The sequence below is a fragment of the Anas platyrhynchos genome, chromosome 1, assembly GCF_047663525.1.
Source record: "Anas platyrhynchos isolate ZD024472 breed Pekin duck chromosome 1, IASCAAS_PekinDuck_T2T, whole genome shotgun sequence".
NCBI lineage: Eukaryota > Metazoa > Chordata > Aves > Anseriformes > Anatidae > Anas > Anas platyrhynchos.
Genome location: NC_092587.1, coordinates 186,406,876 through 186,434,234, shown reverse-complemented (window position 1 = coordinate 186,434,234; position 27,359 = coordinate 186,406,876). Strand labels below are relative to the sequence as shown.

The following is a 27,359-nucleotide window of genomic DNA, read 5'->3' as shown; positions in this document are numbered from 1 at the left end:
AACCCCACCTCCCTTTTCCCCAGGCCCAAGTACTCAGGGCTTTCCAGGCTTACACCTATCTTTTCATGTAATCAAAAAGCAAACACAGATTTCCAATCCTAACCCATATTTTAGAGTTTTAACTCTTCTCTCCTACCTTCCCTAGGATGCTCTTCCAACAATATCAGGCAACTTGGAGAGAATGGTAGCTCACAAGACATAACATGAGGTATGTCTTACGTTCCTTGTAGCACTATTCTGCTTGCACCTAGCATATTCCTGCTTCTTCCCCTATATTTCCTACCCCCACCTTCTTATTTAAACTCAGTATGAATTAAGAACTGCTCAAACAATAGTAAAGTCTGCCAGAAGTCTCACTGCTATCATTTTATCACTCCTCCCCTGCAGGAATACCTTATATTTTAGCACAAGCCAGCTCCTCCTTGCTGCCCAGATGGCCTAATGCACACTCTTAAAGCTTTGTCCCCATCCCTCCATATCCCACAAATCACACACCATAAAATCCAGTAATTCCACATACGTTCTGTTAAAATTACAGCCTCCAAATGTATTCTCAGTTTCTGAGAGATCCCAGCTTCTCTGAGCCATGCAAAACGTGTGACAGGCCTACAAAATGGGTCCCCCTACCCCGGATGGCCCTTTGGGGCCAACTATCACTTCTCAACTTCCTTCCCTCTTCCCCAGCTCTGCAATTGGGATGCCTTTGAGTCAGATACCCAGACAGACCCTAAGGAAAGATCTGGTTCAATATAGGTCCCGAAGTAGTTACGGCACAATATTACTAGGAAAACAATGAACACCAACTCACCCCCTCACCTGCCTCTCAAGTTTTGGGCTGTTTCTGCAGATAGAGAAGCAAAAGGTCCTGCCTTTGCTTATTAAACTAATGGGTACACTTGTGTCTGAAAATACCTGCACTGTTTCTGATGAAAGACTAACAAATAAAACCAGAAGATCGTGGGATGTGTCACCAAGGAAGGACGGTAAGATCTTACATAAAAAAACAAAACAAACAAAAAAAAAAAACAACAGACAGCCAGACTTAGGCCTAGAAAGCAGGAAAGCACACTTGGCTACATGCCATCAAGATGCCCAAGTCAGCTAGATTGTGTCCTCAGCTCACTATAACACAGAAACCACACCGAAGGGAAGCCCTCTCCTCACATGAGCCCCCTCCTCATAAAAAGACCTCTCCTCACTTAAGACCACCCCACACAGCACAAGTGCAGCAGATTGAAATGTCACTGTCTCTTTACAAGCTAATTAGAAATTTAAAAACTAACTTCTATTTGCAGATTGCAATAATTAACTGATAATAAGGAAATAGAGCAGTATAAAGAAGCTGCAGTGGAGATGATCGGTGTGCTAGCTTTGGGGAGTTACCACCTAGCACCCAGCTCTGTGACAAATACCTTGACTCTGTGTTCATCAGCTCCTTGCACACCTGGTAAAGAACCCAGATTTGGGACAACACTGCCAGAAGACTTGGTCCTAACCATTGTTCAAGAACTCCTGTTTGCATCAGGAACCTGATCTGGCTGAACCCTAAGCTGAAAAAGAGCATCCTGCAGCTGTGCAAACACTGCTGGATCCACGTTTGCTGCACGGTGTGGTGCCACCAGGAGACCGCAGCAGGCAAACATGCATTAATGGTGCTACTATGGAAATCACACCTCAAAATATCCTGCATCTCAGGCATTCATGTATTCATTCACAACACTATATATCTATGTATATATATATAAAAAGTAAAAACACAGAAAGGGGAAGTAAAGCAACTCAGTAGGCTGCCCCTATCTTGTCTGCAAACCAGGCTGCATTACTAGGCATAAACATATTTCCAAGCACAAAACCACTCGTAGTTTTTAACATTAATGAACGCCAGCTGACACAAAGCACAGGCTGACTGTCATATTGCTTAGCCACTCTAGACACCTGTCATTCCTTGGCAATGAAAGGGAGAAAAGGTCAAGACACTGTTAGTAAACCCAAAGGGGAGACTCGCTTTTCTACCAAAATTGAACTCGACAGGAACCATCATCACAAATAATGCCGAGAGGTTCAGGTGTTCCTGGTTATTGATGGCTTGCACTCCTGCTGCTACCGAGCTGTCTGCATATTTTAGGGAGTTAATATTAATAAAAGCAACCTACACTGCCATTTATTAAGACAGATAGCACTTTGTTTTTTGGATGAGAACATATAGTATTAGGTTTTTTTCTTTGCACACAATATTTATATGGTTTATAAATATCTATACTTGCATACCTATAGTTAGATATATGTACTTCCACTGAATCCCTGCAGAACTTGGACACAGCTAAGGCCAATATATTCCATCTTCTCACTTTCCAAATCCTTAATTGCTTTTGCATGAATGCAGAAATCCAGCAAGAAGAGTGAAAGTAAAATAACAGCACATTTGAAAATTGGCAGACCAAGCTTTGACCTCCTTCACTCTTCTGACAGCATGAAGTTGTCAGTGTCTGACTCGATGGGGGCAGAACAGGGCTTTTGTAGCACACACAACGTACACGCATCCAGACCACTTATCCCCTGCTCTTCCACAGCCTGCGCCTCCTGTGCCTTTTGTAGTGTAGTTCTGGGGATTTAGCTTAAGCCCATGATTAGTGCCTATAATGATGTTTACATTCAACGTGCAAGCACACACACAAGTTTGTGTTCAAATTCTGGAGGTCTCAGCCTTTAAGTGTTGTTCCCAATTCTCTTCCCACTTGTCTGATGTAGTTTACAGTGACCTATCAATCCTGATTCAGAAATGCCAAAAACAATGCATTGGTCCAGGATGTCCTTCCTTCAGTGCAGTTGTGTTCAAACTGAACAGGTCCAAGGAAAGGATCTGGTTCTGGGGAAGAGGAAAATGAGTGGAAAACATTAGGAGAATGACAGCAGTACATACTGGGGGAAAAAAGCAGCAACTGATTCATTTTTGACATCTTTTCAGAGAACTACACTGTGTAACTTATAAGTTATGCTGTCACTAGGCAGCATGGCTTGCTAGTTCTATTGCATTTTAGTATTTTCTAAACAATTTTGTTAAAAAGACCACGGAGGTGTAAGGGACAGACAATCACATGCTTTCTAGTGCATATAAATAACTAAAAGCTTATAAATAGTCAAAACTATCTGCACTGTGCTCAGCATCTCAACAAAGAATGCACAATCACAATGTGTTTGGGCCAGGTTACTCAAAGCTGTGGTGTTTGCTGGGTGCTATCCTCAGTCCAATGCATCCTAACACCAGCTCGAGTAACTGATGCAGGATGCCCTCACAGGAAAGCCACTTGGGGCACAGAGAAAATACAAATCCTATACTTCTGTCCCAGTCCAAAGATCCCTAGCTCCTTATAGGGAAAAACATCCCTAGGGTCACATACAGAGAACAGTGGCTCTTCAACAGAGGCTGAGAAAACACCATTGGAAGCGATGCTTATGCTCCTGCAGATTTGCACCATTGACTCATCATGGAGGATGAGAAGTATTTTCATTTATTTTTAAAATCTGCTCCTGACGTGCAAAAAAAATCTGGTTCACGACCTTGAACTCGTGGAAACAAAACCCCCAAGCCGACATTCTACAGTTTTTCTTTCACAAACGTAAGCCACATATTTTATCCTAAATCCTGTACATGTACTCAAACTAGGTTACAGATGCCTTTTATGAATCCCAAAATAATCTCTCTAGTGGTTAATTAGTGAAACTGGATGGAGTTGGTTTTTTCTTTCCTTTTTTTTTTTTTTTTTTTTTTTTTAAATCATTACTGCTCATCCAAGTGAAATGGCAAAACTGTTTTCTAGCAGCATTTAAAAACAGCTTTTATTCACTTAAATTTGGTCTCTGCCCTAGCTTCTTCAGGTTAGGATCCTAAAAAAAAAAAAAAAAATACACACAAGAAGAAACCTCAAACAATCAGGACAAACTTAGTTCATTATGTAAATACTACAGAAAGAAGTTTTATATACATGGGTTATAAACTTGAGTCCTTTTCTTTCTCTAAAATACCGGTGACAACACATTTTTAAGCTAGTGTTTAGAAGGCTTTAGTAATCATCTGCAAAGCAATATTAATACAGTAAAGGTTATGAATGCATGGATAGCATGCATCTGTGCTGTGGGATGCACTATAAAACACGGCAGTTGAAAACTGCTGGACTGCAGTGGTGCTTCTGAACACACCAAGAAAGTTCACACATCAACAACTCACAAGGAAAAGCTGGCGCTGGTACTGATGTTTGACAAGAACTCGGGTAAGGGTATCACTTTTGGTTGGCTTCACAGAAACGAAGAGACCAAGTGCCTCTAAAAGGCTTCCGAAGATAAAACCCAACACCAACACAGGGTACTTTGGTGTTGTCATAAACCTATCCACGCTGCAGGAAGAACAAGTAGTACAACCTGTTCATACCACTCAGGCACACAGATTGCAGTCAGACACAACTGGATTCATTTCAGACAAGTGAAATGCACCTCACACAGGCTAAAACACTTCATACAAGGGCACATGGCAATAAACAACATATTTTCACAGGATTTGGGATACATTCTATTCTCTTTTATCCCAAAGATATGTCAGGAAAGCAGAAAATGTCCTCTACTGCTCTTCAGTGCCTTCAGTGGGACCTCTTCCAGCATCAAGCCCCACATTTCCAAAACCAGGCTCAAACACAAATTTCAAAATAATTCATAAGTAAATAAATAAATAAATAAATAAAAGATTTAGAGAATTTGCACAGAAGCATGACTTGCAAACGGATTGTCTGCCACATCACAAATTCTCTGACCCTAGTTAAAACAGCCTTTACTCGAGAAATTCAAACCTCTCTTCATGCCCAGGATAAGCAGCGTTTTAAATCCCAACGTAGCACCTGTGTTTAACTGCAGCTGCTCGAGTAAAAGTTAATTTAGTCTTCCAGGGGAGAGAAAAGCAGAAATCATTAAGTTGCACCAAGCCACAGAGCCCTGATGCTGATAGGGCTGTTGGGAACAGCGTCTGAAAGCTTCTAAACCAGAGAATTAATCCAATTGTTCCGATATGTTGGACAGATATTTTAGGCAGGGCTACCACCAAGCTGTCTTTGGCAAAATGCAGCCTCATTTGTGTTACCATTTTCAAAAGGAAGTAAATTGCTGTAGAAATCCATCTTGAGCGTAGCTATTTATAATGCTGAGGTAGAGGCAAAAAGACGAGAAAACCTTGCACCTTCAACGTGCCAGCCCCATGGCTTCAGTCCAGCAGAAAGAAAAAACTTCATACATAAAATATGTACAGGACCTTACTCTGCTCTTCGTTATTCCCACATAAATCAGGAATGTCTCTAACTAAAGGAATTCTGTAGGGATATAGACCAGATATAAAGAAAACCAGTACAGGTCCAAGATATATTTGAAATAAGCTGCATTTTATCTATATATAGATATAAAAATAATATTTATATTACATATGTATTTTTTCATATATACACACGCACACACCAAAATATATACATATGGTGTTGGATTTTAAAATAGCTTTCTCAGAATTAGTCCCTTTAGTGCAGTAGGAAAAATATTGCTAATATCAGCTTGAATGCGTTGAGCACAAGTTATTCCCTCATAAGGCTTATTTGCCCTTGTTAACTTTGATATGAATTTACAGTTTGGCCATCTTTTTACCCACAAGTCATGTCATATACACTGAATTGCCCTAGCTGTGTAGGCAAGCACGATCACCTCCCCTTTATTTTTATTGAAACACAAAGCTATCCTATATTACTGAGCCGAGGAGGTCATATTTTTCAAGTAAATATTTAAAGTCATATGAGTTATATTTGATAGGAAAATTTGCAGCTTTTGGAAAGAAAGCGGGGTTGAAATCAAAACCAATAAACCTTCAAGTTTTAATGCTATATTTGCTTGAAAAAAATAAAAAACTTTGGGTTTTCCAAATATATAAATTTCATTAAAAGTACATGCAAACTTTCTTGCCTTTTTTTTTTTTGTTTAGATCAGTAACTTCAGTAATATAGTTTAAGATTAATTCTTAAAAGCTTCCTCACATCAGGGTTACCTGGCCATTATGACTGGAACTCCCTTCTAGACATCAGCTTATATTTTCACTGGTAACAAAGTTAAATTGGAAAATACATTTGTGGAGGACAGTTAGAGCATCGATGAACATATTGCTCAGGAGATTGCTAACGTTTCATATTTAACAGCCTCAAATGTAGAGAACAGCATTCTTATTGCTTTGTTATAAACCCTCCAATTAGAAAATTATTTTTTTTCAAAGCAAATCAGGCAAAAACTTCAGAGGAAAGGTATCACTGTGCCTTCACGCCCCTTCTGCTTCAGGTATATGAATATACACCCAAAAATGGATCTAGTAGCTCTGAACTTATTACCTGCCAAAAAAATAATATCACAGGGGATTTCTTCTCAAAGACGTCTATTGTAACACGTACTGGACCTTCTGCACAGGAGTTCTGAAACCAAGCCAGGGAACTTCACTTTATCATTTATAACCATAGTTGGAATCTTGAAAACTTACAAGTTGGGTTGGTTGCAAGGTGCAGCCAAGTTCGTAGGAAGGGTCATAGTGGTGCTGGTACACTTGTTTCATCACTTTTGAAAATGGTTGGAAAAAATTCAAACCCAGTCATTTAGTTGAGTCAATTTTGTTCTCAGTCAAGACAGACTGCTCTCTAATGATTCACCCTGCAATATATATTTTACTAAAAAACGAAAGGAAAATTAGCATGGATTTATCTTTGTGACTGATTCCTCGGAAACTCTCGAGATTAACATACTCAATTAGAAATCCAAAAACCGAGGAGTCAATCATGGATTAAAATTGATGAGACTAGCCTATAAGCAATTCTGACTATTTCTTCACACAACAGGGGATTGAAGTATGGAATAAACTGTCAACAGCAGCAATATAAACTAGGAGCTGTAAATCAGCTGAGAAGGAATTAGGATGCATTTAAAAAAATAAAATGCATCTATAACCACTATCTAGACAGCTATCCCCCATGATATCCTTGTCTCTAAATAGGAGACATGGATTTGATGGACGGAACACTTGGTGGGTAAGGACTTGGCTGGGTGGTTGCACCCAAAGAGTTAAAGTCCATGACTTGATGTCCAAGTGGAGATCAGTGACAGGTGGTGTTCCTCAGGGATTAGTGTTGGGACCAGCGCTGTGTAACATCTTTGTTGGTGACACTGACAGTGAAACTGAGTGCACCCTCAGCAATTTTGGAGAAGTGATGGCTTTAAACTAAAAAAGGGTGTATTTAGAGTAGGTATTAGGAAGAAATTCTTCCCTCAGAGGGTGGTGAGGCCCTGGCACAGGCTGCCCAGAGAAGCTGTGGATGCCCCATCCCTGGAGGTGCTCAAGGCCAGGCTGGATGGGGCTTTGGGCAACCTGGGGTGGTGGGAGGTGTCCCTGCCATGGCAGTGGGGGCATTGGAATTAGATGATCTTTAAGGTCCATTCCAACCCAAACCGTTCTGTGATCCTATGAATTCTGGATTAGGTTGGCAGCTGCATTTTCTGGTATTTGAAGCAGTCTGGCAGGCTATTTCCAAGCTCTGTTTTCTGTAACTACTGCTACTAAAGAATGTTTTTTTGAATCGGAGCCTATGAACAGCTTTTCGAGGGGTGGGAAGGGGATAATGTTCTGTGTTGCTCTAGGTCTTCTACTTCTGTGTGTTTAAACCCGTGTGTGAGGCTGAAACAGCCAAAAGAAAAGAAAAAAAGTACACAAGACCTGTTTCCCATTTTTCCTAAAATTACAAAGGCAGTACTGAGTCTCACATGTACTGCTACTCACAGTGTGTCTATCTCTGTGCTTTCCAGGCCTAGAAGTTCAATACTACAACTTCCATAGATTTTCTGCACTTTTTAAATCGATTGGTATTACCCAAGCTGGAAGGTTTGGATTCCTTTCTTTCTACAGGCTTCAAAAAACAAATAAACAACAAGTAAAACTAACCCCGCTTTCTGATAAAATTCAGTTGCCTACCTACCATATATATAATAATGCAGTAACACCTCAGCTCTAGACAGGTGGAGATTATATGGCATATTGGGCAGTCCTATACAGCTCCCTGTGAGCCCTGAGCATCCTTAAATGCATCTAAATGAACACCAACCGCAGAGGTTTCTTCTAGGCACCTAAATTTACACCTGCCATCTATTTTAAGGATACCGAGTCCCAGCTTTTGAGTACCTGAAAGAACCTGTCCATAGCAAATCATTTACTTACTAGGGATACGATGCATTTGTGAGAATTCAGGAAGCCCAATTTTAAAATTGTTCCACAAATTGAAGTCATACACATTCCTGTTTTGTGTCATCATGAGACAGAACTGTGATAAGCTTACACCACAACCTAGTATAAGCACATGGAAATAATGACTATTAAATGCCTACCCAAGTATTTTAACAGGCAACTGAATAATCTGAATGCATAATCATGACAAGACAACTAGCTGCCTGTATTACTGTTTCCTTGTTTAGGAATTTTACAGACAGATGTTCTTAATCTTAGCCTAACACTGGGGGAAAATACGATGCTGTTAACTTTTAACAAAGTTGATTTTTATGACAACAGTTATTGTACTTCAGTCCCCTACTCATTCCAAAAATCCCCATGCTTAGGGTTTTCTATTGTCTGGCTATACCCTCAGAGATGCAAAGCCAATTGGAAACAGAAAGCAAAGGGATCTAGGTAGAAGTCAGATGATATAAATCAGGGAATAAGCATGTAGAAGTGTTAGAGCTGTATATTTTTTAGTATCACATCAGATATGCTTGTCTCTGCATGCCATTTGGATAATAGGGCTAGAATCCCCATGCCTACATGCTGTATTTTTTAAAAAAGTGTTTGACAAGAAAGCACGAAAACAAGAAAAACAGGAGGATGAAGCAGGCTGAAAAGATCTCATGCAGCAACATTTCATATGCACTTTCACAGCTTGTTCTATCAGCCAGTCTGAAGTGGTGACCACTACGAGCATGTAGGGCACTTCACAGCTCTCAGAATCAGACCTTGTTGGACTCACAAAGTCACCACTCACTTAAAAACATGTCTGCCTATGCACTGTGTTTACTTGGAATTTTTGGAAGATTTGAAAACTCAGCTCTAAAAGAGAAACTATGATTCCAGTGTTTTGTTCTCTAATACATGTATCTTGTTCAATACTGCTCATGTATAAGTTAAGACCTTACCTCTAAGCCTCCATAAAGAAACATCTTTCATATCTAGGCTTACAATTTATCTCTGGATACTTAAGGCAGAAAAGAAAATAATCCAGCTGCAACTTACGTGCACCATACACTCCCCCTCCCACTTCCCATTCACTTCTGCCTCTGTTCTAGTTGAGTCTCATGGCCCTGCACTGCCAGACCTTGACACAAGGACTTTTTTTCCCTGCAATATATAAAACAAGGGCATTCCATACTAAAGCAGGTTTCAGATGAACAACATGCTCCGGTGAAGTATTGATCACTTCTTTCCTGTACACCCTCTGTTGACCTAAAAGCTATCTTCCATGCTACTGTTTCCCCAGAACCATTCCCAAATGCCTTGAACTCTTACCTGGTATTTCTGATATCACCTTTGATCTTGCTGTGTTTCTACTCCTCCAAGCATGACATGAAAGCAACATTCCTGTATTGTTTTACATTTGAAATGAGCTATATTTCAAAGCTCTGATGTCATCAGGACAACTTTATATCATCTCCAGTGAAATATATCTGCTCAACAGATGTGAAACAGATCTTTTGTTTCACTACTCAGTTTAAAGCCAGAAACATAAATAATTGAATGAGATGGTGTTTTGTAATGATGCCCAGGTATTTGCCTGTCAAGTCTTAAAAAGCCAAAACCTTGCTGTTGACCTCCTGTTTAAGGCTGACTCTGAACAACTGTCAATCCAACAGTTTTAGTGCACATTACTCCTCCAGCCACACGTGGAAATATAGGAATGAAAACCAAAAAGGGGGCTTTATATTTGCATTTCCTCCCTGCAGACGTCTTGTTAACTTTCTAAATAGATTCCCTTACTAGGGTAAGGAGGTGGAAGCTCGGTGGGTGGAAGGCTTGGTCCACAGGACCCACCACTCCATCCTCTGGTACAGAGACCCACCAGTACGTGCCTCTTCTGTTTTGAATTTGTATTAGATTGAGCTTCATATTTTCTAAAAAGCAAGCGGGCATATTAAGAGAATGTCAGGAGGACAATGATGAAGAAATGCAAAGGGGAAGAGAGAAAAGGTTGGACAAAGGAGAGCAACATGAAGTTTCCAGCTGTTATGCCAGACCAAATCTTCTAATCTTCTCCAATTTGACTGTCACTACTTCTCCACAAGTGTCAAAATTCACCTTTTAAAAAATATAATAAATCAGAAAGCCATTATTAGGAAGACAACACTCTAAATCAAACAAGGGAAAATGCAATCTTGCCTCCATTTCCCCTGTAATCCCAGACCACAAGGCCTGCCTTCCGTTATTATCTCTCTAGCTGCATGAAATTGTCCCGATGCAGACACATTTTAGTTATTGTCAAGGTAGCTGAAATATAGCTCATGGGGGCCCTCGTGTCTCCATAAAAAAGCAGTCATTGCCAGAAGGTAAAAAACAGCCTTAACCCAAGAACATCTCCTAACAGTAAAGCCCATGATGTCAGTCACCTGCTCAGCTTTAATCTACTCTTGAACGTACATCTCTGCAACTTTTTTGTCCAGACATTATTCTGTCTGCTGAAGATTGAGTACCATCTCTTATTTCTCTCTATGATATTTGTTAAGCCTCAAGAAAAAAAAAAAAAGTTATGATGAGCCCCAGTGCTTCAGTGCTGCAAAGCTCATTTACATCAGTCTTACTACAGTTATTCCTCAGGTGTTAAAGCTTGGTGGAAACAGAACAGATACAGTACCAAAAGTGTAACTGACAGTCTGTCATATTGACCGGTGTGCTTTTTGATTCAGCTCTATAAATATTTACTCGGTACAATCCTTTAGAAGATTAACTCAGAATGTAGTTCAAGTTCAAACCCCCGTTTCATTACAATGCTAAAAGAATATTCCCTGTACGCCACACATCAAAGCAGGAAGTACAGGTAAATATTAAGCTTGGCCACAGTACTGGGAAGCAATCAGGAACATGCTCTGTGCAGACACAACAGCACAACAGCGCTGGGCACTCAGCTGCTATTCCCTCAAAGTCGAAGGCTGGATTCCCTCGTGAAGCTTCCTTCACGAGCAGCACTCCGTACCACAAATTGATCAGCACTCCTGAGCCTCATGGCAGAAATACAAAACAACTCAGCTTGATTTATGTAAAGCTAAAAAGGGAATTAGAGACCTCTTCTCTCATTCCCCCAGACCTCTACGGTATTCCTTCAGTTTCCAGTCAATTCGGCTAGTTTTATACAGTGTTGGAGGTGAAGCTCCTTAAAGCCAGAAATAAAGCCAACTCACCACAGGAGCTACAAACAAACTGAGCTCTTCCCATTGCTGGGGGCCTAAAAGATTTGTTCTTTCTGTTGCTCCATTTCCTATAAGCCTTAACCTTGCTCCCAGCTTCTACACACAGATGAGTTACCGAGGAGTGGGGCTGAAGCAAGTCGTGCATTTCGCAGCACTCAAGCACTGGATGGAGCTGACTCCCACCCTTACGTGAGGAAGTCAAGACCCAGAAGCTCATGTGCCTCACTACAACGTGCAGGCAGAACTGAACACAAACCAATCAACACAGCACAGAAAACATCTGACCACATTCTCAGAGCAGACTTTCATCCTACATGTTTTACAGAGACTTCTTTGGCGAACAAATCACTCCCTACAGCAAGACGATTAAACTACCTCAGACTGGAGGCTCCACAGGCCTTGAGGTCTCTTCAACCCCTTGCACTGCTTTTGACACGGTAGAATATGATATAATTTAGTTAAATAACATTCGACACAGGACTTCTAATTTATCTGTCAGACCACAATAAATAAAACACAGACATCCTATGCTGTGATATGAGTGAAATATGTTTTTCAAAACTAATTTTCAAAGGGAAAAAGGAATTTCAGAAGGAAAATGCCAATCATGAAGCTGCTAAGCATTTTCTGAATAACTCAGGAAAACATTACTCATGCTCAATAAAGAAATAAATAAATCACTAGACAAGTTCTTTTTACTTGTATTTCTCTTGCACAGTAACGAATACCATTGTCATCAACAACACTTGAAAAAGCCTGTGCTAAAACTCATGAGTTACTATCAGCCAAAATCAAGTTAAGGACTATTTCAGGAAGTTAAACAACCCAAACCTTAGTTATCATTGAAACTGTGGTAAATTTGCCTCAGAGCTGTAAAGGTGGCCTCTGCAGTAGGGTAAGAACACACCTGTGAAATCTCAGGAATGCGGATCTAAATCTGGCAGAAAATCCGGCTAAAGAAGTGAAATATAAACAAAAATTGGATGCTTAAAATATAGAAAAAAACATCTCCTCGTGTTATTTTTACAAATCCAGAACTACATGTATAGCATACAACCATCCTGTGCTCACGCACCACAGCAACCTGCCATTATTTTGACAGCACAGTTTAATCTGTATTGAAATTACAACAGCTGAGATGAGAACTAATTCAGAAATAGTTAACAGAGGACAAAATGAATGAGTTAATGGAGAATATCTGTTCTCTAAGAGCCTAACACCATGCATAAAAGATGATTGGACCCTGAGGGAGTCAGATATACACACACTGACCATGATATGATTCACTGAATAGTAAAACATTACTTAGCCACTATCTGCTATAATCTACATAACTGGCTGCCTAATTATAAGTATTTTGATTTTCTTACTATTAACCTCATTCATGCCTGTTTAATTCGAGAAAGAAGTAGAAACATGAATATATACACGCATGGCAACTTGTAAATAAAACTTCATTGAACAATGCAGAATTTGCTTTACCAGCAAACTTTACCAATAGTATTTTTTGCCTATTTTATTATTTGCCTAGTGAGTTCCTCCCAATTCTATTAAACAAACTTTTGATTTAACTTTATCCTCAAATGCAAGTTTTATGAATATAAACTCTATTTAATAATTCAAGTGTTTCCATGAATACAAAAAAACTTTCAAGAAGAACACTTGCACAGCAGGGATAAACCTTTTCCTTGGCATCTCATATCCAAGGCTTCACTGTACTAAAGCCTTCACTTTTCCTTTTGCAAAGGCTAAATAATTCAAGTATACTAACTTGAAAACTGTTTCCTTTCCCAGATTAAGTTGTTAAATATCAAAACAGATGTCAGTCCTTTTAGCTCAATCTATTTGGATAAGATTTTCCTTTTAGAAAAAACAACTTGAGGAGTAAGTGCTGCTAAAGCCCATCCCTTTAGTTACTCCTACCTCAATAATATACAACACCACATTCTTGTAGAAGCAGTATAGTATGCACTTGGTAACTCGATTGTAACTCCAAGCTCCATGGACCAGCAACAGCTTCTCCAAGTAGGAAAACTGAAAGAAAGAAAACAAGTTTTTATATATACGAAGACAGTTTGAAAGAAAAGTTTAGAGTAACCTCTCCACCAAAATGTTCAGATCAGCTATGAAAGCAGTTCAAGCGCATTATTTCAATATTTTAGCAAAATGCTAGTGCTGACAAATAATATTTACAGAAAGTCTTTTTTAGAGCAAAACCTTAGAAACGTTCAAAGTGGTCTTCACTGGCTTTAAACAGCAAGAAGTCTTCAATTAGTATTAATATCCTAATAGTAAAATCAGGCAAGGTTAACATAATATAGCCATGTAAATTAAATACAAGTCTAAACTCTTAATTTCCTGGTCAAAGTTTACTGTATGAGGGCTTATAACATTCAGGACTTGAATTTCCTTCCTCTGTGTTACATTAATGGTCTCAAATTAGAACTGCCTTGAGCTGAAATACAATGTGCACAGGAAAACAAGTGCAAAATAGATGTATGCAATCTCTTATGGAGAACAAACACTTAAGTTATTGACCCACTAAATGTATTCAATCACATTATAGAAAGCACCTAAAATTCTTTACAAAGAAGTAGCATATGCCCAAAAGGACAAGTAAATGTACCTAGTGGCTGTAAAAACAGATACTTTGTAATGTTAATCTTAACCACAGATACAGCGTAATTCAGCTTCTTCAGAATTCAGCAATTTTGAAAACTGATTTAATTTTTTGGTTGGTTGGTGGGTTTTCTTTTTTTTTTTTTTCCTCTCAGAAGCAGTCTCACAATGTAACCTAGGAAATACATAATTTTCTAGTCTTGGCTTCATCAGGAAAACTTTTTATGGCTTGCAGCATTCTTCTGTACAGAGGGCTCAAAGCAGGGACTAGATTCACCATTCAGCATGTATGTACCTGAAGGGTTCTTATACACTAATGTGAGACCATTATTTGCTTGGCTTCTTTTTCCATGAGGGGACTAAAAATCGACTTCTTAAATGTAGATTATAGCTCAGTTATTTTAACCAAAACCTACTTGAAACTTTCAAAGCTACAGTAATGAATTAGGACTGTCATGAGAGAGCTCTGCTCCCATGATTTCCAGCACTGAAGTCACTGAACCGCAAATCCTGCAAGAACAGCCTTTCTTAAATGCATCAGCAACTCCAATTTGTTAGGATATGCTAGCAAGAAAGAGGGAGAGAAAATAAAAGTGAACCAAACCTCACGGTTCAGCTTCAGTCCAGCTTGAATCAGGACTGAAAGCAGGGCTCTCACGAGGGAGTAGTTAACCTCCTAGCTACCTACTGCCTCAGTTAATATGCACCACTATTGACCTTTACACGAAATTCACTAACAAAACACGTCAGTAGTGATAGGAACCTTCCCACTACAGCCTGACAAGTCACCCCAAACACCTGTAGAGAACATACGCACCCTTAAAATTCCCTAAAAATTCTCTGCTGAGTCTAAATAGTGACTGTCTTGGATATGGTTCTCTTTGCTGTTCAAGGCCAGAAGAGAAATGTTAGCATTAGCATTAGCTCTGTAGTGTGTACAAGTATATTCATGAAAATGAAAGCACTACGGAGCACAGCATGTTAGTAACCTAAGTAACGTAGCTCTAAGCCTGTATACACTGTGAAGAATCCTGCTAGGAGGTAGCAAGAAATTAAATTTGTTTTGATGCTGATGATTGAAACTGTGCAAATGCACAGCTACTGGCATACTCGAGCGATTGTGGGGACAGGGTTCTACTAAGACACTGCACTTGTTTGGGCACTGCTGCATTTCTGGATTTTTAAAACAGAAGAAAACTCGAATATTTATCTAAGAAACAACTGTTCCCTAGTTAACGCTCTCTAGACAGCAGACGCTCTCTGGATTAAGATGATAAAGCTTTTTACTGGAGAAAAAGTGATTCTGTTCAATTCTACTACTGTCTCTCTGAGCAGTTAGGTCATTTGATTTGGGAATTCTCTAAATATGGATCACTGGTGCAATATCAGTTCAAGGGAAAAGGATGATTCAAACAGATGCTCCTTGCACCTGTGGAAGCTATTTGGAGCAGAGTCAGATGCAAGTTGCCTTTTTATTTTTGTTTGGTTTATGCTTCAATTCCCCCTGGAATCCTGAATGAGTCTATATGGAGACTTTCTCTTCCATAAGTGCCTACTTCTGGCACTACTGTATTTGAAATATCATTTGAACATGAGATGCTACACCGTAGTGGTCGTTTTAAATTACTCAATAAGAACATACTTTGCCTTCAAGGCATGCACACACAGTAACAATTCAGAGGGAGTTGTATGTCTTCGTTGAAAGAAATATACCCCATGGAGATCAAGTTTTTCTTTTGAACACTTCCTTGAAACATTCCCGTACACTACTAGTCCTTTTTGTAAGAGGGATTCTTTTCCATCTTTTCTAACTAGCAGAAACCTTTTCTGAATCATTAAAAAAAGATACAGTTTCATAGTGGTTTACTAATTTTTGAAAGTTTAAATTCTGTACTAGTGCAACCAGCTTCTATTTCAGATTGAACTAAGACAGTTCATTGCTATTGTCAGTAACTCCCAGATCAGGATATAAACGAAGAACAATTTATTTCCCACATGCTAACATTAAGCCCAAATACACGTTTTGTTCTTGTTTTGTTTGGTTAGTTTTTGTTTTGCTTTCATTTTGGTAATTCAGAGTTAATACATGAATAACAAAGGGACTTGAGATTTAATGTTACTCCAACTAATGAAGTAATTAAGAGTGTAGGACATGGTTTTTGTCCCTCTGCAGACGAAGTTCTCACTGCTTATGCGTAGTTATTAAAACGGAAGTAAGAAATTATCTGAGGAAGTAAAAGTAGCACTTGATTAAGTTCTACTGCAGAAACAATGTATAGTCTACAGAAGTTAAAAACGACAAAATGATTGTGAGATACCAAATACTATGGCAGTTCCAACAGTGCTGAATATTTGGAATAAACTGTTCATGACAGAATGAGCCCTTGATGAAACAGCCTAAAATTTTCAAGGTGAGTTTGGTGGAAGGTCTTAGTTATTCAAGCCTGGAATCCAATGTGCTTCATCTGACTGCAGAACGCAATACAGCAGCAATGCAAGACTGACACTTTGCTTCACAGCAGGGTTGACACATCAACAGTCCTGTCTAAATAATAAAATTATCCACACATTTTGAAAACCTCATCTTCTACTGAAATTAGAAGAAGGTATCATTTCATATCAATTGGTAAAACAAATCTGCCTACGCCCTGGCAGAAGGGAACATTAGCTGATGCTCACAGATCGCTGAAGAGACAGTGGATCGTCTCTGCTTTCTGTCAGCTCCCATCTGTTCTTGCCCTGTGATCAGTCTCAAACACGTGGCATAGGGAACCTTAGCTACAAACAGCATTCAGAAGATGTCTGGCAACCAAAGTATCTCCAGTCTTTATTCTACACCTTGGTCACTTAACTGAAAATAAAAAGGCTTGTCTTTAGGTCTCCTCTTTTACTGTCCTCTTTAGTTTGAGTAATCAGTGCAGAATTTTTTAAGATAGTTTGGGAGCACTCTCCAAAATAATGCGCCTAAAATTAAAATATTGCCCAACTCCTCAGGACTGCGAACAATTTTTGGACACATCATGGGGGTGGGGGAAATACAAAAAGGAAAACACAACCTCTAAATGAGAATTTCCAAACAAACTCTTAGCACACCTGTTTGGAATACCTATTCATGGTCAGGAAAAAGAACTTGAACAAGGGAGATACAGTTACACTTAAAAGCACGTCAACATAAGCATGACAAAGTGCTTCTCCTCAATTATTGAACAGCCAAGCCACTGCACAGCTGGCAGGAACAAACTGAAGCTTTGAGGGTGGGCAGAGCTTTGTCACAAAGAATACAGAAGTCAGAACAATGGATCCCAAAAACACATCCCGGGTATCTGGTTTAGATCCTGCCATGAAAAGAAAATGAGCAGAGATTCTCCTAGCATCAAGCACTACATGGGATGTCTGACAACACAGTATGGCAGTTGTACTTCTTTTGCCTCTGACCTGTGCAATAGCATAATCCGAGCAATTGGTTGCCTGCATGCCCTCGTTGCCACTGATCCCGACGCCGACGTGAGCTGTCTGGATCATTCCTACATCGTTGGCACCATCCCCAATGGCAAGTGTTATGGCATTCACGTGTTTCTTTACCATGTCTACTATTTCAGACTTCTGTAGAGGAGATACTCTGAAAAGGAAAGAAAAATGTGTCAGTTTCTCACATGCTGAGTTATGTGCCTTTTCCAAAAGGACAGCTGTCATCTACATTTAGAAATAATCAAAGGGCAGTTGCTGGAAATTTTTTTTTTTATTCAACAGCTAAGCTTCAGAACCTGTGCCAAACCATTTCAGAAAGAGAAAGCATCTTTAAAAATAATTTTGCATTTGCATAAAAGATGAGGATGTTATGATTAAAAAAGACCAAGCAGACATGAAAGCCTTTCAAGCTTTTCTTCTGTCCCTCAGCCCCACCTGATATACTTTGGTGTACACCAGCGGTATTACACTGGGAACACTGGAGAAGGGAGTTTCATCTTCAGCTACCATGTTTAATGATTAATAGTGCAGGCTTCCCTACCTGCTGCCAACACCGCATCTCCATCCAGAAGGAAGAAAACCACGAATATTCAGAGAACAAATCAATCTGAAACATTTTCAGTTGCTGGGCAAACATGCTGCAGGCTTACCTTATTCCTTCTTTCAGCTCATCTCCCCTCTTGCAAACACTTTTTTTCCACCCTTTTCACCCAGTTTAGATCAGACAAAGGCCTTCTTCCATATGTCCCATACATCCTGTGTGCTGGTGCCACCCAGGCTTCCTCAAACCCAATTCCGAACCAAAAGACCAACCCCAAAACACCTGAATACTCTTGTAAGATTTTTTTGGTAGTTACTTAAACCTGATCCTTTTCTCATTTTGTATCAGTTTCAGTTTAATAAAAATTCATGGAATTCAATTTAGTTAAACTAACGTAAACCAGGGAGAAGTGGAAAAACACATAGGACTACATTACTAAATTGGAAGAGACACCCAAAATGCTTTTTTCATGACAAGGGGGATCGTGTTACCAAATCATATGAGGTATTCTGGAAATACCTACATGTAAATTAAATATTTCCATTCTAAGCCCATCTGTACAAACAACTTTAATTCCTTTCCCCTTCAGGTTTAGTTAAAGTTTCAAATTATTTTATATTCCCTTAAATAAAGCTTTAGAGAAACCTTCTCCATATCAAATCAGGCATATAACACTCAACAAAAAGAATATAATTGATACCTAAAAGCTTTACTGCGAAAATGGGGGGAGAAGGGGGAGCTTGGGGAATGGGGGAGAAAGAAGCTTTTTACAGGGCTTTTTTTCCCTTTTTTTCTTCCAGGGTTTAGATCCTGTGGGAGCAACTTGTACAGCCTTTTAATATGCCTGGCTGGATTACTGCTGATCTAAAAAAGCAACGTCCCCTCTGTATTGTTTTGTGCTGAGCACCTCTTAAGGTGAGGCTCGATACGCAATCAAGATGGGGGAGTTTCTAAGAAAAAAATTATTGTACTCACAATTCACACGTGCATTAAAACACCTGAAAAGTCTAGCAGCTGTCCTGTTCCTAAAAGCTGAAAAGGGAAAAAGTGGAGTGGGCCGTAAAATTTCCTTAATACCGTTGGATAGATCTATTAAGCACTCAGCTGCCTGGCAGCAAAACCAGCACTTGGCACTGTCAGGGCCCAGTCACGACCCCCCCACAAAACCCCAAAACTCCAACCAACCTACAGAGCATGAAGTGTGTCGGTTTGTAATTACAAGGCAGATCTGAATGCCCTCTGCACCAGTCTTTTAACTTCTCACGTATATACATGCACACACACACCCTCCCAATCCTCATGTCATAAAACAGCAAAGCAGGGAGTCGGCCAGGACTTCAAACCATGAAATGAGTGCTCCAGAGGGACGGGATTCACAAGCGTGCATTGGTGTTTTGGCCCTGAGTTACCAGCCCCAGGGGCACCGCTGGTGCAGGGCCTTGGCAGCCCCCGCGGGTCGTTACTTCACCACGGCTGAGCGCCGGGCCTAGCTGCTGGCTTCCTTCTCCAAGACAAAGATCTCTCCAAAGGCCCCTTGGCTTTCATTTAGTTTTCCGTTGTATGGCAATAGAAATAGCTAAGAAATATCCTGATTTTAAATACGCTTCAATCAGCAAGGGAATGGTTAAAAATATATGTATATATTGTGAGCAGTATCTGTGGTTTTGTAACTGAACTAGCAGCTTGTCTACAGGCACTTCGGACATAACCAGGATGGGGCAGAGAGGCCTGGGCTCGTGCTCATGCAGCTGGGCTGTGGCATGGAGCCTGCATTCACCCCGTGCCTGCAGTGTATGGGGGGGGCTTTGGATTTTAAACGGACTTGGCCATCAGAGGCTGGTGAAGGGCCTGGAGCACAAGTCCTGTGAGGAGCGGCTGAGGGAGCTGGGGGGGGGTTGGTCTGGAGAAGAGGAGGCTCAGGGGAGACCTCATTGCTCTCTGCAACTGCCTGAAAGGAAGCTGTGGGGAGCTGGGGGTCGGCCTCTGCTCACAGGTAACCAGTGATAGGACCAGAGGGAATGGCCTCAAGCTGTGTCAGGGGAGGTTCAGGTTGGAAATGAGGAGACATTTCTGCTCAGAAAGAGCAGTCAGGCACTGGGACAGGTTGCCCAGGGAGGTGGTGGAGTCACCGTCCCTGGGAGTGTTCAAGGAGAGGTTGGACGTGGTGCTTGGGGACATGGGTTAGTGGGTGACATTGGTGGTAGGGGATGGTTGGACCAGATGGTCTTGGAGGGCTTTTCCAACCTTAGTGATTCCGTAATTAGTGACCCAGTAGTTGTCAAATCAATTGAACACCCACATACAAATTTATGAACCATCACTGAATGTACACAAAACACGCTTTTACCATCTAGACCTGATGAAGTTAAACGTACCCACAGTCAGGTAACACCCACAAGTAAAGACTAACATCTTCGTATGCCTAATAAAAAATGACTAAATGAGCTACAGTGAAAACTAGATATACGCTTGAAGCCCCAAAAAAATCTCTTTGCATTGGATATAAAATGAAACCTAAGAGAAGATTTCTACGAGAAGATTTCAGCACAAGGAGTTCCTTGATTATAATTACTTATTCTAAATTAAAGTTTGATAATAACTACCCTCTTTGCCCTGCCCCCCCTGCCACAGCCCCCTTCCATCAAGTCCATCCCCAAAGCGCCGGGATCACATTTTGCTGCACACAGCATTATGGCTACAAAAGCTGCAAATTGAGAGGGCTCCTGATTTCCTGAGGGGTTTCACACCCCTCCCACCTCCCTCTCAGCCTCCAAACCTCTTCTGTACTCCTTGTAATCTATTTGGTCCCACCACGCTGCGCGAGGCGACATTAATCCCCTCAGCACGATGATCAGAGCTGCGCTTCACTTCCCCCCGGTCGATGGGCTGTCTACACAAGGGGAAGATTAGAGCACAGGACACTATTAACCCGAAGCTTCCCCCAGGTGATAGCTCGGGAGGGGAGGAGGAACAGCCAGGTTTACAAAGATTCCTGGACAAATGAGTAAGTTCAAAGTAAAAAGCACTGGGAAAGATCCAGCTATTTTGGAGAAAAATTTTGCAGTGCCACGCAGCTGTGGGTAATTCTCATTTGGGTGGAACATCCCCGGCTTTCAGTGCAGAGCTTACTGCAGCAGTATCAGGACGTAATATTGCCTGGATATACACCCAAATAAGAATTAAGATGTGAGCAGAACATCAGCTGCATCAAAATCTTCTGCTTACTCAGGCGCTAATTAAGTGGTCAGCCAGCAGCTTCCTAGGGCAAAATTTTAAAGGGTTCACTGAAAAAGTTTACACACAAGTTATTTTTATTGTCTCTACCCTCAAGTATCTTTAAAAACAGAAATGATTGACATAGCCTAGGCCATTTCTCTCTTCTAAGCATATTCCTGGGAGGGAAAAAAACAGGTCAGAGCTCAGATCCCATCACAGTGACAGGATCAAATCCTAAGATTCCTGCTCAAACCACTTCCAGAAAATCTGCACGTACGCTCTTCAGGCTGCAGAGAGCTGTGATCACAACTGAGCCTTTAGAAAGTTTTTAGTATACAATGTTTGGCTGTACAATATAAAGTGTTCACCAGAGGTGAAAGGGTACACGAAGTCAGGTGTAAGCCACACAGGTCTGCTGTGTGCCCACCTCTGGGATCCCCTTTCCAGCAGCCTCGCTCTTGAGAGGGTAAGATGGCAGGTTCTCAGGCTTAAAGCTGTCTTTATCAGGTATCTTTAATGGATTAATGCAGAAAGCAGTCTCCTGAATGAAAGGACTGGTGCCTTGATGCCATGTTACCTCCCCATAATGGGATGGGTGGAGGCAACAGAGGGCACAAAGCCCCATGAATTGGGAAAAAACCTAGGAGAGAAACACATTCCAGAGCCAGAGAGCTTCAGAAAGACATGGACCTAATAATTATCCTCACATCTCTTAAACCTCTAACCAAACTACAAAGAGATACGTGTAAGTAGTTTTCAGGCAATGGGCTTCGATATTTTTACTCTCAGTAAATGCTTTTGTTCAAGTCCCTCTACTACTTAAAGGCAGCTCATGAGAAAGCAGCACCGTGCACTGCATGGAGCAGGGATGCAGCCAGTGCCCACAGAGCAGTGCTACGTGCCTTCTGCAGATCACCTCCTGACAGCTTTAAACCTTCAGTTTCTTCCTCAGCCTGGGTAGACACATCCACGAGCAAGCTTTTTACATGATACACCTTGCCTGTTTAAAAAAAAAGGTTCTACTCAGCTGGAAGATTTGCTCAGGTTTGCTTTATTTCTTGAAGAGGCTTGAAGCACAGGTGAAGGATTTTCCAGTTCTATTTTTTTCACTAGGAGTATCTGTGAGACAACCAAAGCAATTCAAGAATTCCTAACAGTTCTGTCATCTTTCATTGAAAGATGACATCAAAAATGAAGTGGTGATATCTTAAAAAATATTTTTCTTAAAAATACTTTACTTAGAAGCCCATTTTGGTAACAATATTTTTAAAAACTTGATCGTTTCCAAACCACAGATGGAAAATAAACGTAGTCTCAATATTAATCGAGGCTATCGACTGTATATACAAAATGTTATTAATAAAGAACAGGGTTAAATAATTCATAAGAGATGAGCATATAATCAGACCGTGTTACAAGGCCATCTGCCCTCCCCGTACATCTGCCCACCTGAGCAAGGCACAGCTCGGTTCTGGTTCTCACTCTCCTTTGCTCCCTCTACACCTTTTTCTTTCCCCTCTTCCCACTCCCCCTTAAATCAAAGGGCCTGGAGCCTATTGCAAACTGCATACATCTCCCACCCCTAATTCGATGACAGGTACTCTTTTAAGGCATTCTTACTCAAACTGCTAATGTTAATTTGTGAAAAAAAAGAGGAAACCGATGAAGGAAGCTGTTTCAAGTATTACCTCCTGCTTCCACGCTGTAACAGGGATTAAGCACAGACATTAATGTCTTTAACATGAAACATTAATTTGATATTCTGCTTCCTTTAAATGCCTCGTTAATGCAACACAAGAGGCTCTCAGGAGCCTACCTTTATTGCAGCGAACATGATTTTACCCTGTTCTATCGTAAAATGCACCAGTACTTCAAAATGCTCGGTGACCTCATCTTCAGGGAAGGCAAAGATGGGACGCAGCCCAGAAAAAGCTGAGAGCTATCAATAATATTGACATTTAAGTACATACGCTGATCCTCAGAAAGAGGAGCAAGGTAAATTAAAGCACCACTAAGAGCAGCGTTCAGAAAGCAAGGAATGTTACCGGGACGTCATACTTAGCGGCTTTTAATTAGCCTTTGATTTCTTCTGACACACACTGAGGTGTGCAGACCTCAGCCAGGTGTCATCCAAGCGAGGGCCGGTCTTGAATCACATCCACAAGGCTCTGAGACATCTTGCACAGACTTGAGCAGCGATGAAGAAAAGCACGCACACGTCGTGTTGACTCAAAACGTGCCTTCCACCGACTGCTTTTCATTTACCAAGCACTTCAAAATCTACTTCGCCTGCTGACATCCAGGTTTCCCAGGGACTGGCTCTGGTGCAGTACTTACAGCTCTGGAGACAGCACTCAGTGAGCTGATGGATAGCCTGATGTTCATAAAAAGCACCAAAGGAATTCATCTGCCTAGGTGTAAGTGCCTCCAGAGGAGACATCTCTATCTGCTGCTCATGGCACACCCCTTTTAGAGTCAGTGGAGAAAAATAGGCACGTGTGGAGTGCAATCCATCTGGCCTGCTTTAGACGTGTACTTTAAGGGCACAGTTCATTTTCTCTTACAAGTTGCCCTTTCTCTCTCCACCCAGGTAAAGGGGCTGAAGCTGACTAGCTCACACCAAAATGCCTGCTACAGGCAGGATGAAACCCATCTTACACTACTGCAGTGCTAAATTCTCCCCAGGTGCAAGAGCTTTTCCCCTCTTGAACGCTTGTTTGGCAGGATTGAACACCCACTTGGTCCCTCCACAGGCACCTGGCATTGAACAAATTGATCTATGGTGCCCTCCTTCCCTTCTCTCGCAATTCCCACTTCCTCACTTTAATTCCTGCTCTTGCCAATTCTTTCCCATGGTATTTTCCTGGCTCAAGCTCTTTTGAAGAAACAGCTGAATGTGTTATCAAACCTCTACCAGCTTTTGTAAAAACCTCCACAGCTTCACCCCTCTTTGTCATTTCAGCTGCGATTGCATTTCTCCACACCCTGCTCATTTTTCCTGAGCATCATCCAAACTGCCTTCACTGATCAGACTGATTTAAAGACTATTTGCAAACATTAAAAAAGTTCTATTACATTTTACTTACCAGAAGTCTCTTCTCACCTTGTTTTAACTGTAAAAAAGTCTTCCTTCAGTTCTTTAGCCTCACTGACGTGCTAGTTGCATACTTGACTTTCTGAGCAAGTATTAACTCCCAATTTCAGGCTATCCAGAACAGTTTTTTAATGCTTAGAATAACTCTATATACCACAACACACACTTACACCTCTGCATACAAGCTTATAGAACACTTTGCAATTCTTTTTAGCTTACCAGGTACCAAATAGTTCCTTCTGCTTCACTTTAGGAATAATAGAAATGTCTTCTGAACATAAAGCTGTCTTGATAATTATAAAACCACTGAATCACGCAGAGCCTTCTGAAGAGGAAGGCTCAAACCCATTTATTACCTTTTTATCACAAAACCAGAGATGTTTGCTCTCAATATATACATTCCCTTTTCAGTATCACTGGAGAATTCCTCGCTTGCATTCCGTTATCTCTGCAATTCATTTGTCACTCGCAGTTGCCACTGAAGTGATCTCCACAGGGCAAGGCCTATGAAATAATCTCCTTATAAGCTGGATTCAGTGTATTTAGCAGTGTGATACAATGCACGGTGCCCGAGTGAACACAGGGTTAAGTTTCAAGTCAGCATCTTTGTGCTCTTTGATATCGCTCCTGCCTGTTTCAGCCTCGCTTGCCGTTCCCCCAGCCTGCTTTATGGGACAAAGATAAAACATGAAAAACCTACTTTGGAAAACGAAGCGTTTGGAAAGTGATGAGTTGGCATAAACACGGCGTTGAACGGGAAACTCTTTTGCATTTTTAACTATAACGGTCGCTAGTGGCAAAAGCTATAATAGGTTTTTTAAGTGAAACTAATGTATCAAATTAATTTTGAGCTTCCCTCACCCCAAGCTGATTAAGGCACTTTCATTTCCATGCTAATCAGGCTGAGCAGTTCATATGCAGGAGAGAAATCTCTCTTTTCCTAATGACAGAGCAAAAAAAATTCATTCTGAAGCACAGAGACGAGCGCTTTCATAACCTCCAGCACACGCACGGGGAGAGCGCACGCGTTTCACCCAGCACGGCTGCTCACAGAGGTTTGAAACACTTGGTGACATTAAGTGACAACAGAGACCATGGCCACTAATGAGCACTTCAGCCCATTGGGAGGGATTGTGCCCTGCGGTGAAGCCAGCCTAGATGGGGAGAGCCACGCTGGGCACCTGCCTCTAGGACCAGGAGCCCTGTTAGCCCCGACCATTGCTGCTGCACACCGCGGCCTCTTCCAGTACCAACCTTACACCTGGGAAATGAACCCTGAACACTGCTGGAGGAGGAAGATGAAGTGCAATGTAGCTATTAGATTTGAGATCTCTTTCTGACAGCTTCATTTCTTCCTTCTGATTTCTAGTAACGCAGCATGGCTCATTTTCCTCCCCCTCCAAAAAAAAATTTCCTGGAATTTAAAACAATAACACATAAAAATGATCAACTTGTATCTACGCACTGCTTTTCAAAGACACGGGATCTCTGAATGAGTGCTCCTGGAAGAGGCTGTCCTGGAAGTCTCAAGCAGGTTGCCTTACCCAGCAATCATCATGAGAGGGCTGTAGCGTAACAGAATATCGTGCAGAGGGGTCACTAACCACAGTGCAAACAGCACCCATTTAAGGAAAGGGAGACTTCCAATTTCAGAATTACCAGTACACCTCAGAGGTCAGAGTGCTGCTGTACCTGTGAAAAAAGATGAGGGTACCTCCTGCCCCCAATTCCTTTCATGACAACACCAAGGTATTTCCCACCCTTCACTCAGTCAAGCCCCTATTTAACAAGAATAAAAGTCAAGTTCGAAGCTTGGAGTCAAGTCCCTAAACCCTTAAGCATTAGAAAAGAGGTGATTTTCTGGGTTTTATAGCTCTCAACAGCTAGGGAAGTTGAGCACGAGCGTGCACACCAAGATTAAAAAAAAAAAATCATGCCACTTTTAGACAGAAAAGATAGTGACACCTGGAAACCCGACTGGAACCAGCTCCCTTTTATTTCTCCGTCTTGGTGAACTATTAAATCTGCACTCTGTTCAGAGGCAGGTTAAGTATTAACTTTGAGAAAACTATTCAAAGCATGCTTACTATGTGTGAGGGTGTTCAAACACTGGAACAGGCTTCCCAGCGAGGTGGGTGATGCCCCGTGCCTGTCTGTGCTCAACGGAGATTTGGACAGTGCCCTGAAGAACATGCTTCAATTTTTTGTGAGCCTTGCAGTTGTCGTGCAGTTGGACTTGATCTTTGAGGTCCCTTCCACATGAATTATTCTTTACTATTCCAGAATGAAGTAGGGAAGGTAAAGAGAAAAAAGAACTAATATTCCAGAGCAAAGTCAGATTACCGTAAAGCATTAGAATATATTACATAGGGTAGAAAAGTTCTTTTGTTGTGCTCAGTCATTAACTACACAAGTTTACATGACTAAATTTACACCAAGGAAGTTTAGTGATGGCATCTCTGCCCATGGCCGGTCACTAACGTTGCCATATTTCTGGGAGCCACGTGCCCCACTAACACAGTTTTGATGCATGACTGTCCCAGCAAGGACAAGGTGCCCTGTGCAGAGGCACCTCTGTGCCAGGGATGGATGCTACCATGGATGGATGAACTCTTTCAGGATGCTGGGGCAATGCTCCTCCAGGAACTCTGAATCCATCACCTCCAGCTTGCCACAATTCTCTCTTACTCAGTGATGAAGTTTTTCCTTCATTCATGCCTGCTTTCTCACAAAACTGACCATCTTTACATGTTTCCAACATATTCACATCTCAGGGAACATTTCAGAAATCAGGTTTAAGATGCAGAATCACTGTTGTTTGTGAACCAAACAGCAATGAACAGCAGCTACTTATGTAGCAGCAACACAGAAGAGACAGCAGGGTGAACACAGCACGCACTGGTCCCCTGCACCCCTCATTTTGAA

At 41.1% G+C, this 27,359-nt stretch overlaps 1 protein-coding gene across 5 annotated transcripts in view; it reads right to left on the bottom strand.

Annotated features, from left to right (window-relative positions):
• The window catches only part of ATP8A2 (ATPase phospholipid transporting 8A2), a 316,481-nt gene that overhangs the window by 128,834 nt on the left and 160,288 nt on the right, over positions 1–27,359 (bottom strand). For all 5 annotated transcript variants that reach the window (XM_038175041.2, XM_038175043.2, XM_038175058.2 and 2 more), the window contains 2 exons: positions 17,551–17,734; positions 13,420–13,530 (listed from right to left, as the gene is read on the bottom strand). In XM_038175041.2, the coding sequence (XP_038030969.1) occupies positions 13,420–13,530; positions 17,551–17,734 (295 nt within the window). The remainder of the gene's footprint in view (positions 1–13,419; positions 13,531–17,550; positions 17,735–27,359) is intronic.